At 35.8% G+C, this 14292-nt stretch overlaps 1 protein-coding gene across 4 annotated transcripts in view; it reads right to left on the reverse strand.

Annotated features, from left to right (window-relative positions):
- Window positions 1-14292, reverse strand: part of CAPS2 (calcyphosine 2) — a 31121-nt gene that overhangs the window by 7519 nt on the left and 9310 nt on the right. For all 4 annotated transcript variants that reach the window (XM_049792042.1, XM_049792041.1, XM_049792040.1 and 1 more), the window contains 7 exons: window positions 12350-12472; window positions 8631-8698; window positions 6158-6277; window positions 4960-5034; window positions 3990-4085; window positions 3789-3882; window positions 1746-1861 (listed from right to left, as the gene is read on the reverse strand). In XM_049792042.1, coding sequence (XP_049647999.1) covers window positions 1746-1861; window positions 3789-3882; window positions 3990-4085; window positions 4960-5034; window positions 6158-6277; window positions 8631-8698; window positions 12350-12472 — 692 coding nt within the window. The remainder of the gene's footprint in view (window positions 1-1745; window positions 1862-3788; window positions 3883-3989; window positions 4086-4959; window positions 5035-6157; window positions 6278-8630; window positions 8699-12349; window positions 12473-14292) is intronic.

Raw genomic sequence — 14292 nt, forward strand, 5'->3', positions numbered from 1 at the left:
CAACAAATGAAAGAAAAAGCTGTTTACCAGAATGATAGGTTTCTGAGATGTAATATGTCTTACATAAACTATATGAAATTAAACTATATTGTGTTTTATTTCAAGGAAACCTTGCAGAGAGGGAACAATTAGCAGTAAGCATCATACCACTATACATTTCTATAACCAATTATGTTTGACTTTATTGTTTTATGTACTGTTAGCTCACTATGGCTCCTTTGCAAAGCTTTCAGTGTAAAGGGACCTTAAAGGGAATATTACCGTAACTGAGAACAAGCTTCATGTGTCTAAACACTTGCAGAAAGAAAAATAATAGTCAGTTAAGTTGTGCTAACAAAAGTAGTCTTTAGATACTGAATGTATTTAATTGAGATTCTGTTACTGCTGTTCCTAGTCAGGAAGGGATTGAAGCATTTGAAATATAGGGAGCTGGAACTGTTTAGCCTGGAGAAGAGAAGGCTGGAGGGATCTTGTCAGTGTGTATAAATACCTGACAGGAGGAGTAAAGACTGAGCCAGGCTCTGCTCAGCGGTGCCCAGTAACGGGACAAGAGGCAATGGGCACAAACTGAAACACAGGAGGTTCCCTCTCAACATCAGAAAACGCTTTTTTACTGTAAGGTTGATTGAACACTGGAATAGGTTTCCCAGGAAGGTTGCAGAGTCTTCAACCTCTGAGATATTAAAAACCCAAGTGGATGCAGACCTGACCAACCTGCTGTAGTAAACACTGCTCTAAGCAGGGGGGTTGGACTAGAGACCCTCTTGAGGTCCCCTTCTATGATTCTATGATTTTATGAAAATTTCTACCTTGTAACATCTGCTATCAGCTAACATTCCTCACCAAAATTTGAGTAATCAAACTCTGACTGTATTTCCAACACTGTTAGGTAACTTCTGTGGTCAGGCAACACAGCAGTGCAATAAATTTTATACCAAGATTTTATTTGTGCTAAGAACCAGTACATCCACAATAAAAGCCAGAAAACCCACACAAAGATGCTTCATTCCCTAAACAGTTTACTTCTGCATAGATATTGAGATGAGAATATTACCTTCAAAAATAAACACATACTTGAAGATTAACCATTCACTTAACCATTTGAAAAAGTTCAAAGAAATACCCATCTTTCAGACTGCGAACACCTTAATTTACTGAAACCTATTTTGAAAGAATATGTGCAGAAATCCTGTCCCAGTGCCTGAAGTCTTCAACAGGGTGCAATATCTGGAAGAATGAAGAATGAAGGGATAGGAAGAGGAAGGAAAAAGAAAATGAAAAAGAAAAAACCAGAGAAAACGCTAATTCTTCACCTGCCTGTGTTCAAACACTTGCATTACCGTGACCAATACAAGCTTTTAACATAAGCTTCACAAAAGATTTGATAATAATAAAGTTGATCAAAAAAAAAAAAAAAGCATTGTTCCCCCAAACATAGTATTTTGGTTCATCACAAAAAAAGTTTCAGTATATGATTTGTATATAAAAACATCTGACTTCAAACAAAGCAAAGAGGACAGTTTCATAATTTAATTAATTCTTATTTTAAAATTCCTGCCTATTATTCTAGGAAGTTACTGAATTACAAAACATCCACTAATACCTATTACTAATTTCTCCTAACAACAGCCTAAAGACAGATTATTTTTTTTTTAGCAGTATAAGATGTTAGAAGCTCTTATTAAAAAATCTTTTTTTTTCTTAAGGAAGGAAAGGTAATTTGAAAAACAGTTAGCTGCACTTACTTTAGAAAATCCATAGCTGCTTCATCAATACTTATCACACGAAGGGTGAGAACTGGGTTCTGCTTAACACTTTCTGGAAGGTTATGATCAACACTTCGGAAAGTTAGGTTAGCTCCCTGTTGGTAAAGCGTACAATGATTTCCAATTAGATTGTGTATTTCATAAAATACATTCTGCAAGACTTTCAAGTGATTGTTAAAAGCCTTGTAGCTAAGGTCAGTTAACCTTTTTAACAGAGCCTTTCTAGTACTAAATAAAAAGAGCTGCAGGCTCCAAGATGACACATTATCCTCATAGAGGATATCCACATTATCTACATAGCGGTTTGTCTAGTAAGAGGGCCTACTGTTGCCTGATCTACAGCTGAGAAACATGAGACTACAGATTGTTGTTCCCTCCACCAGGCTCTACTTTTCCATTTTTCTTGTCCCTTCATCCTTATCGGATCCAAAACTCACTGGACCACAGAAAATAGTCACAGAAGGTGCCACACTGATTGCATGAAAGTGAAGTTCTCTCAGACTAGAGGAAACCCTCCACAGTTATTTTCAGTAACCTAAAATCATACTTGAGATAAACAAACAACTAAAAAGTAGCCTTCTCAAAGTTCAAATCATTCCTGCAATGTTTAATTATAATGTTATTCTTTAAAATTGCTGTATTTCACAAATAAGTATTGAATAAAAATATATTATTAGTAGCATAGAGTTCTATTATCCAGTATAGTCTCTTCTGAGTATTACAAATTCCCCTTCCCTCCAAGTTGGGGACAGAGGACACACCTTATGTATTTTGCAAAATTAAAGATGCTTTTTGTTTTGGTAGAATAGGGAAGGGGAGAGAAAGAAAAGCAGCAAACTAAAAAGCAAAGAATACCAATAAGAATAAATAAATAAAAAAACCCAGTAGCTCTAACTGTAATACCCATGCAGACTTGGGTTATAGAGACTCCAGAACTCATAAATTAGGAAGGCAACAGAGACGCTGTTATTGTACAAGTGTCTCAATCATTTGGACTTTGTGAGAGATTTGTATATCTTAATGTCAGCCCAGAAACCCTGTTTGCAGATATGGAGATTCACAAATACGATGTAATTCCAAAGAGCTATTGAACTTGGTAGGGTACGTTTTCTGGACAGCTTTAAGACACATCTTTATTCAGAACACATTTCCATCTGCAGGTTGCAAAGATACACATGATAATTAAAAAAAAAATTAAGAAGTCTCTAAAAAATAGCTTTAACCCTTAAAGAAAGTAATCCATTTCATCTTGGAAACTCTTATAGCCACATGTAAACAGTCAGGATTAGGCAGGTGATTAGACAAAACACTCTAAAAACTAATGTTGCCTTCTTTTACTTTCAACACTTCATTTGAACACGGGTTTTGCTCTAAACTTAAGATTTGTAGGAAGATGTGAAAAACTCAGTGAAAACACTCTACTTGAAAAATTGCTTAAGTATTTATAAACCAGGAACACTTAACCCAGTATAGAAGTACAGCAGGACAGAAGATGCAGTATGATTTGTAGTCAGTCATCAGATTAGTTAGTAGATGAAGTTTACCATTGTTTCAAAGGGTCTCTCTAAACATCTGGTGGTAAACATTTTCAAACTTTAGGTTAAAAGCAATTAACTTGCAATTGCCTCACGTTTAAAAAAATATTTAATCATTGTCTTGTGTCAAAAATACCAGCAGCCTTGCAAAGATTATTAATTTTTAGCAAGTACTTTAATCTACTTCATCTTCAGGACTGTCCCCTAGTTGTTCATTTTGCCTACAAAAAGGTCTGCACTGTCTGCAGTCTTGTGTCCTCTAGTGGGAAAATTTCAAACTACAGCTTAATCTGAAGCCACAAATGGAATCTCTAAAACGTGGGACAGCAAAATAATCAACTCCTGAAAAATCTTTAATTCGAAAATGTTACTGAAGGGGAAGACTTTTGGTCTTCCCTGAAAGCTAGATCACAATTTTCAACTCGAATATCTAAATATTACTTCCAAAACACCAATAAAATCGCCTTACATTCAGCAGAATACTTACAATATAGAAGTCACTAAGATCATAAGCTTTTCCCTTCCTTTGTCCACGTTGATGTTGATAAACTCCCTTCTGAATGAAAGGCAAGGCATTTGTTCTGTGAAATAATTCAAAACTGCTATTAAAACAATTAAATTTAAGTTTCTTAGATACAGTTGGAAGATGGGTTTTAAAACCTTTTTAAAAAGAAGTAATGTATCCTACCTATTTTTTCCAAACTGTCGAAATTCGTATACAGTAAGGGATCTGTCACATGCAAAAAAAAATCCAATCAACTCTCTACAAGCATCACGACCATTTCTAGAAGGAAAATTGAAAAGCACCTTTATGTTTTTGCATCTATATAAATCCAATTCAACCCAAACATAAATAACATTTATTTTGGAATACGCATTTTATTTCCAGTGTTGCACGTTGTACAATCTCTTTTTCTGAAAAAGGTATCTGACTCTTTTCTCTAAACCACCATGGAATTCAACTTCTGGATTTGAACAGATTTTAATGCAACATTCCATTCTCCATAATGTTAAAAACAGCTTTCAAGGCTTCATGTTTTAGTACACCAATGTCATTTTCATTCATTAACTAAAGGATTACTTACACCAGGACTACTGCATTCACTGTGGTATCTGAAGCTACATGGCTGAATCCTCAGCTATGTCTAACAAGTATACAGCTCACTGCTTCAGAAAAAGCACCACTTTCAGAGCTGAAGAATGTTTATGTCACTGCTACTCAATTCAGAACAGTTTCAAAGATGCCCTAAACCTGCAAGTTTAATATGCAAGGAGCTACAAGGACACAAAGCCATCCTTTCCATCCACAGTGGTTGCCACATACTAAGCCAAGACTAAATTAATTTTTAATCAGCTGAGGTACAATGGCTAAGAGCACTGTTTTACACAGCCCCTGTGCTAACTGTCCTGCGCAGAGCTATGGGTATGATGGTAACGTAACATATGCATCTTAACACTGTACAATGGGACTGTAAAGCCACTATCCATCAGCCATGTCAAAATGTGTATTATCCATGTATGCATATATATACCCACACAGCACATACTTTTTTCTAAACAGGGAACAGAAAGGTTCAGTGCAATTAATCTCAAGAGGGTAAAATGATCATCATTCATAAATTCACAGAATTGAAAAGCTTCACAAAACTTGCGATTACCTTGATATAATCCTACTATCAAAACGTAGCTTGTTAGAGAGCATGTTTTCAGTTAATCCTGATTTGGTCCTTATTCTGTGAAAATAATGCAGCATGTTAACAACACCTATATGCTCACAGAGAAACGTTACATAAAAATCAACTGTTTCAAAACAGCAAAATATGTGAAATACGGTATCCTTGGCAACTGGCTGAGGAGATGATCCCTTGTAGTTGAATTAGAAAGAACTCAGAGTTGTAATGTGGAAAGTGTTCTGTAACTACATCGTATGAGAGTACATTCACAGAAGGCATAGATATGAATGGGATATTTTGTTTACATACACTTGTATCAAGAATTAAACTTCTACCACTTACCATACTTCCACCAATCAATGTGTTTTCTTGCAAAAATACCCAGGTTGGAGCTTCTTTACCCACCTAGATGTTGTCTATTGGCCATATTACGAGTTCCAGGAATGGGGATTTGTCCATGTGATGGGTGTAAGAGATTGAGACTGGTTTTGTTGCCTTTTTTTTTTTTTTAAGAATACAAAGATGACATTTGTTTAGAAAGGCTTTAGAGCAGGATGTTAAAATGCACAAAGCAGAGATATTTGCCTGCATGTTGCGAAAGATTAATGGAACAAAACCTGGACCTGCAGATTCATTTAATTTTATGGATCACAACTTTTTCTCAGTTTTTCTTAAGCCCTGGAAGTTACTATTTCAATGCTCACAGGCCAGGAATGACACTTAAATGCCAGTATGTTTAATTACTGCAGCAGAAATCAAAACATGAAAGAAAAGTATGATTATATTGTGAAGAACTGCATTAGCATTTACAGATGCATATTTATGCAATTTTATGCACCTCAGGTTAGGAATCTCTAAAAGGATATGACAAGATTGCAAGCATTCAACAGCTCAGAAAAGGCTGGCAAAACCCAGTGATGAACAATATCAATATAAGGTTAAGAATGTCTCCTAGGTTTTATAAATTCTATGAATCAATCATTATACAACAGAGAATCCACATAAAAAAGGTCCCACTAGGCAATTATGAGTAGGCTACAAAAGAGGCTTCACATGAAGTTGGTGGATCTAAGCCAGAAATAAAACATCTGGAAAGGCAAACAGACACCGCAGAGCGCAAAATCATATAAAGAATACAGCAGAAAGTGAATTTCTAAAAAAATGACCGCTAGAGAAAACTTACTTGGCTTCATGAAACATTCTTTTTCTAAAACGCATTCGTGCTGTCCCAAGTCCCAGAAGCCCATGAGCTTCCTCACAAACATCAGCACACACGGATTGCTCTGGGTCATTTATAACAGCTCTGACCAGAAAGAAGAGCAGAGAGAAGCCTGCTGACTATTATTAAGTTTGAATCTCAGATCTTACCTATTCTTACCCAGGAAAGAAAACACCCCAAAATAACAGCAATAACATCTTAGAGTTACCCATTAAGCTTGCATAAATTTGTGGCCTTATTTTTTTTGTTTGTTTTTACAAATTCTGAAGTCTGTTACTCAAAATCAAATATATGCAAAAATATTCTGGTAGTGTACTATTATGTAGTAACTTTACATGTATATACATATTATTTTAAGTATATTTTATATATGTATATATAAAACAAATCAGGATTACGAAGGCGTTTGGGGATGGGTTTTTTCCCCTCATTTCCACTATTTTTGTAAAAGTTCCATCATTGATTTTCTTTATCCACAGCTCCATCCACAATCAGTGACAACAGTTACTAGTACTGGCCAGTCAGCGACATCATCCAATAAAAACATTGGCACTTTCCCCTAGGAAGCCCATAGGACCTCAAAGTCCCATCAAGCAGATAAGAAATAGATGAACTGGTTTCCAAACATTTTGATATTCTCTGTATCAGTTTACCAAGTAAACAAAAGCAGAGACCCTTTAAAATACATTAGATTCTTTCAACGTTATTGAAATGGTTCACAATTGGAAGGAAAAAAATAATTTTGCATGGCTAATAGTTTTATAAACTTGTTCTCTGATCTATGCAGATTGATCTTTGCACACATCAGTTACACTGATTTAACTGCAAGATTGACTTTACTAAGAAAAAAAATCAAAACAAAAATCAAAACACCTTTGTGTTTCCTTTATTAGATTTTTTTCACACAACAGTTTTGAACTAACCTTCCCCAATTAACATCCTGCTCTCTGATACCAATTTGTATGGCAGTACTGGCACAGTCATATTGGGAATATAAACAGATTTTTTTAATTAAAAGTTCATCCTGATGCAGCTGCAACACTACTGAATATTGTTTTGACATCATCAACAAAAGAGTTCAGAGTAGGAGAAGGAATACATGGAAAAAATAAGGCAAAGCAGCTGAAGGAGCCTAAGCACAGAATGAACATGTATGATCCAAGACGAACAAACGTGTGTATGTTAAATCCAACGTCAGTAGGATTGAAACACGTCAATACAACCAGCACATTTTTAAGATGATTTCTGTAATCATCTGCTTTACCTATATGTTTGTAAAGATATGACATGGAACAAGCATTTCTTTGAAAATTGGGGATTGCTGCCCTGAACACTTCCGTATTTTTAATCCTGCTACAATGACACTTGGAATTTAACATTGTTTCATGACAATCTCATTTCCTTCATGCAACTTCCTTGATATATCAGCTTTTAAATAGTATAAAAGCATTAATAGTTTTAAACAATATAGGTCATTTAATCTGCAGTTGGAACAGAAACAAAAAATAAAATGGTGAAGTGCAACATTTCAACCTCAAAGTCTTAAGATCTGATGCGCTATAATATCAGTACAGATAACTACAGAGATTGTAAACTAAACACAGAATGCAACATGCTGTAGACCAACCCACAGATAATTTTTAGCAAGGGTAAGGTCACAGGAAACTATACGAACCTAGCTTGTGCCATCCTATATTGCCATAACCAGACAACTTGGATAAACTTCTGAATTATTAAAGCATGCTTAAAAATGAGAACAAGTTTATGGGAATAACAGTAAGGAAAGATGTTTTCTTCTATACTGATCTTTACCTGTAAGTTACTTTTTTTCCCCCTTTATATATTAAGGGATCTTTCTACATAGAAGCAATGCTTTCTTGGAGCTGAAGGGATAGCAATGAAGTTAGGAGAGCCTTCCTGTCCAACCTTGATCAACTTGATTCATCATTGTGCGTTTTTTTCCCTACGTGTCCAACATTGGTATAATACTCCTTTACTCTTGCAGGATGTGTGTCAATATTAATAAAGAAATAGTAATAAGGCTAAGATTCTTAGAAAAGAAAATAAACACTGAAGGAGTGTAATTTGTAACAGCAGGCATTTGTCTATTTTGCTGAGGTGCAAGATGGTTGTTTCTGAGAACTAGTTCTATTGTAAAGCCCTTAAATTAGGTTCAAGTATAAAATTAAAAATTAAAAAATTAAAAATTATTCTCAGAAAAAAATTAACTTACACATAGCACTTTAAACTGACCTTTTAAGTTAAATAAAAAAGACTTTTCATTTAAAGAATTTTTGAAAATAATAACACTACATATGACTCCATAAGACTTGGAATGAGATGAGCAAAAGAGCTCCTAGGCAAGAAAAGCGACACACTCACAGATCTAAATTTTTCTGTAGGGAAAACTGAAATTTTACATTATAAATTCACTTACCTAGATAACTGATCCACCATCACTTGTTCTACTACAGCCTGTTTTCTCCTCTCTGCAGCAACATCCTCCTGCAATGAAAAAGTGACTAAGAGCAAATGAAATACGTAACACCAGACACTTCAAATAATAAATTACCCTTTAAGATAGCATTCAGAGGTCACAATCTTACCAATGTCACAATTAATTTTTTTCCATCTTTTTCAATAGAGTTCTATTTGCATAACAATAATAACAAATAATATTCTCTGCTACACACTCAAATTGTCTTTGCATATTAGTTGTCAATAAATATGAGAATTCTAGTATTTCTGTTGATGGACAGCATCCTTATCTCTGTATTGTTTCCAATAAATTCTTTAAGTACAATAGAGCCTGAGGAAACTCGCACTATTCCAGGTTTCACGGTTGACACAGATTCCAACTCAGAGAAGGGAACTTTACCTCCAGCAATATTTAGTCAAAAAAATTCTTTTAAGCCTTAGTTTCAATGCACAATTTTTATTTGCTGCATGCCACAATAATTTTCTGCTGAGACAGGCCAATCTAAAAAACCTTTCAGGAAAGATCATCCTAAGGGGGAAGGGGATTTAACATGATCTTATTATTATTTTTATTAGAGTAACAATGAACCATAACCTTGTGCCATTCACTGTCAAGTCCTCAGGCACCAATCATCATTTGTTTCATAGAAAGAGAAACCAAAGCACAAGAGGATACCCCAGGACAGCATGGAGGCTATTGGCAACAACCAGCCCCCAGCATCTCTTCCTTTTATCTCCCAGATTCCTGAACTTTTTCACCGCCCTTAAATTTGCTTTTTTTCCCAAAAAAATAATTTTTATATATGAGAAAACAGAGATTATTGTTACCGAGGGAGTTTATGCAACTTTTTGGACAACTTTGTAGGTATTCTGAAACTGAAGAATTAAGATTTTTTTTTGATTGGTTATTTCTTCCACACAATTCTTGCATGCAAACCAAATTCTAGACAGATCAAGCCTTCCCATGGCTGAAGAAGAACCAAAAGTTTGTTCCCAGACAACAGCTAACTGTAAGGGACAACTCCACAGAGGTGTTATGGGTATAATTCACAACCTTCAAGTAAATATTGATTGGCACTAGCCGGGGGGGGGGGGGGTGGGGGGGGGGACGGGGACGGACAAAAACCAAACAAAAAAAAACCCAAACCAAACACGAAACTGAAAACCAAAAAACCCAAATAAATAATGTAACACTAGACCAGCTGGTGTTTATTCCGAACTGACTGTAAGCCTTAAAAGATTTCTGAATTCTAGGAGATAGGGGGCTTTTTAGTCTGCTTTCATATTTCATTTTTGCACCTATGAGAACTACAGGTGCTTTACTCAGTTACTGAATCTTTGCCCATTAACTGTCACAACAGTTATATGAAAAAGCATTATGTAAAGAGGACACATTGATAATACAGAGCGGTGTTTGTTAAAACACAACATATTCCTTGGACCCCACCTTATAGAGCCAAACCAGCTAGCATGCTGAAAAGAATCTGATTTTAAAAAAAGAAACCTTAGTCCTTGAATTTCAATTGAATACTAGGTCACTAAATGTACTCTTCCATGGAACATATTCCATTCAGCTCTTAGACAAAAGCTCTACCATGAATTTACAGAATTGCTGAGGCAAACATTGAACTTGCAGCAGCTCTCACTGGTTAAAAAGTAGTAACTCTTGTTCAAAAAAATATGATTATTCAGAGAAAAACAACCTTCTTCTAAAAAACCCTGGGTTTATTATATATAGCGTCTATTTGCAATCACACATGTACTATAATCTGTCTTGAATAAGGGAACTTTCATCCCAAACTATAAAAAAATTAAGATAAATTCTACTTTACCATTAGAGGTTTTGGTAATGATTACAGTAAAAGGAAATTTTAACATTGTGTATTCTTAGGCAAATTTTTAAAACACCTTAAAATCAAATGCCAACAATTGACGCAACGTATACCAAAAGGAATTAATATGTATGCAGTTACTACTTCCAATTTTTTTCCATTATTCCTACCACTATCAGAAACTTGATCCTGAGAGAACCTAAGAGATGTTTGTAGAAAGAGACAGCCAGCCTGTGCAACCACAAGTGCTAATCAATAACAAAAGGGCTTCTAAAGGTCTCAGTGACACCTTGCTCAGACACCTACTGGCTTCCTTTTAAAGCATGCCAGCTGCAGTGTACCTGTCATTTTGTGGTCCTGCACTGGTCCCTTTCTCAGTGTTTTCAGCTTATTTGATTTAGCGTTAAGTAGTTACTCTAATAATGCTTCACAACTTTTTTCCATTATCTTCACTCTATAGTATAGATCTTTAAATTCATTCTAAAAATAACAGGAGGTTCTTCAACTTCCTCACAAAAGTACCTTCTGAAAAATTTTCTTATAATGAAAATTAATATGGACCTCAGTAGTGCAACATCCGCATTCACTTTGACGAGACCAGTATCAAATAAATGTTTGCAATGATGCAAAATTCAGTGCATAGTGATAAGCAAACAAAATAAATTAAAATTATTTACTTTTGCAATCTCATAAAATTTCTCATGGTTTAGTATTCCATGAGAAAGTTAGAATGCTAACTCTATCCTGCAATACCTTCAAAAAACAGTTCTGAAGCCATCACTGCATATGCAAATACTGAATCATGCAATATGAAATCTCAAGGTTCTTCATCATTGTAAATAATCCTAAATTCAAGGCTTAGCCTTAGATGGGCAAGACTCCTATTGTTCAGTCCTAAAAAGAGTAAAAGTCACGTCTATGTAAGAAATTAAAGAAACATCAGGTACATCCATATAAGAAAAGTTTTAATTCCCCTCTACGCATGATAGTGAGGCCATAATTGTTTCCAGTTTTCAGGTCTCCCTCCTTCCCAAGATCAATAGGGATGAGAGGAACCTGGAAATCATCTGATAGAGGATCGGAGACAAAGAAACTGAAAGGAGAGGCTAAGGGAACTTGGGTTTCTTTAGTTTGCAGAACCAGCATCTACAAGGCGTTCTGAAAACATCCTACAACCAAAGGGAAGTTACAAAGAAGACAGAGCCAAACATTTTTTGACAGCCACCAACAGTGTAACAGGAGGCAAAGGTTACACACTGAGCCTTGGGAGGCTTGGTATGGATAATAAGAACTTCACAAGGAGAGTAATGTATCACAGGAAGATGTTGCCTAGAGATGCGGTAGAAGCTCCATCCTTGGATCTTGAAGACTCAGCCAAAGCTGTGGCTGACCCAATATAATACCAGCAGCAGAGCCCATACAGCTTACAAAGCCAGTGCTCATCACATACTCCATTTCAGGAGTTAATGAGGGAAAACAGCCTGTTTACCCTAGAAACAAGTCAGAGTAAGAGTTGTATCTAACACTATACTCAGGTTCACTCCACCCACTCAGTTAATCTTAGTTGTATGTATATATTTTTATCTGTTATTCATAATTTGCATTCTCTTTTATATACATTACTGCATAAAATACAAGCCTTGCAGATAAGATTACAAAAAAAAAAATGCTCACTGGATTGCTCAGTTCAGCTCCCACTGAAACAAGTGTTTAAACTCCCCTGATTTCAATGGGTGCAATTACATACTAGGACCAAATCACCAAAGGCCTGACTTCTGTTGAACACATGGGAAGTCATGCTACAAGTCTAGACAGTTAACAGCACAATACCAGCCAAAATACTTACAGCTTCTGATTTCCTTATACTGTGTTGCATATTATAGGGCTTGCTTGTGTAGCATTGTTGCAGGAGAGCTTTTTCATCAAGAGCTGTAAGATCTTCTTTATGTCCATCTTCAAGCTGTATACCCTACACAAAAATACATTCTTTTCATAAAACAAATTCAATTAATTGTAAGAAAAACAAACAAAATCCCACACATTTTCCTCAACAATTTATTTAAAAGTACTTTTCTCTTTCTTCTTTATTTTTAAAGTGTCTACTTCTTCCCCTTCATGCTAATTAGAAAAAATACTTTTTTAAGCCTAGCTTTCTACAGAACTTACAAATCTTGCTCTCTAATCTTTCCTTACATCTTTTGAATACTTACCAGCTTTCAACCATATTGAAATTAAAAAAACTCAAAAATACTGTGTTCCTACAAGCTTTGTGAAAAATCAGCAGCAAGTCAGAGAAGGTAGACTGTTAGTACCTGTGGGAAAATAATGGAAGATTGGCAAGGAGGATTGTAAACATGATCAAGTGACTTGCAGCTGGGGTGTTGAAAAATACATATATCATACTAATCATTGTTTAGTCTTGTGTGTTGACAGGTAGAACATCTGTGTTTAGATAACACAGATAGACTTGGAGGCACCCTATCAAACATGCTTGAGATTCCTGCCCTGCTGTGGGAAAGATCAAAGCACAGTGGTAAACTACACCTGCATGAATCCCTGAAAAACAGGTGGAAACAGCAGGTTCAGTGATCCTCTAGCAAGGACCGAGGTCTGTGGTGCCTGTGTTCCCACATGTGTGCCTCTGGCCCAGGTGCTGCTTCAGCAATCCCCCAATTCACAAGGTAATTAAAATAAATTTATTCTTTGTATTTCATCCATGGTTTTGTGGTTGGTCCTGCGTCCTGCCTATGTCAGCTCACACAGTAACTCTCTGAAGAAGACAAGAGCTCATCCTTTTTCTGTTCTGCTCAAGAACAGCAAAGAGAAAGCAGCAGATTCACCATTATGCATATAGCTCAAAGTTCACCATGGCAGAGATGCTGCTTCTTGACCAGCAAAGAAGTTAAATACAGTCTAGACAGGGAAAAGCCAAAGCATGCTGCTGAACTGGGTCTAACAGACTTGTAAATCAGTCTGAGGGTAATACAGAAGTATCTCCTACACAGAGGATATGAAGAAAACTGATAAAGCAGACTGTATTTACAGAAGTAAGGAAAGAGGGAGCACGGGAAAGAAATCAAAAGAGTAGGTTTTGTTAGCTATGCTCCTCTAGGACCAGCTTCTTTTCAGAGAATAAAAGTTATTACAAGTTCCACTAATAAGATAAAATAGTAAGTATCTTGAAATCTGAAAAGGGTTTGATTTATTAATTTAATCGGGTGGTGGTAATATCTAAGGCAGAAAACTGTTCTGCTAGACATGATATTAAAATCTGTCATAACAACTGACACACATAGCTTCTAGTGCTTAGCAAGTTCTTTCGGGAAATCCCAAATCATCAGAATAAGCCAGTCCTGCTTTTTCTCTCCCAGTATACACTCGCCACCTATTTCTTCAGTTTCAGATTAACTTCGCTGCTCCTGTAAATACCCTTTTGGTGGGCTTGCAGTACAGCATATAGAGGAGTCACTCCTTGGAAAACAGATGACATGACGGTGTCAGACTGGTACAAAAGAGTGGAATCATTTAAAAAAAAAAAAGTAATACTACAACAAATCCCCAGAACTGACAATCTTAACTGCCACCAAACATAAAACTAAACAAAGTAACAGAATTGGTTTTTTCACTCAGCATTTCTACTCACAGAATGTTTACTTATAGGTACTTGCAGGTTCTCCAAGTTTTATCTGCACACTAAAAGCATGACTATAAGAGGAGAAAGCCCCTTTAAAACTATCAACAATACGTGTAAAACAGTAACAACAATATGTGAAACATAATCTTTGTCTT

This window comes from Accipiter gentilis, chromosome 34, assembly GCF_929443795.1.
Source record: "Accipiter gentilis chromosome 34, bAccGen1.1, whole genome shotgun sequence".
NCBI classification, from domain to species: Eukaryota; Metazoa; Chordata; class Aves; order Accipitriformes; family Accipitridae; genus Astur; species Astur gentilis.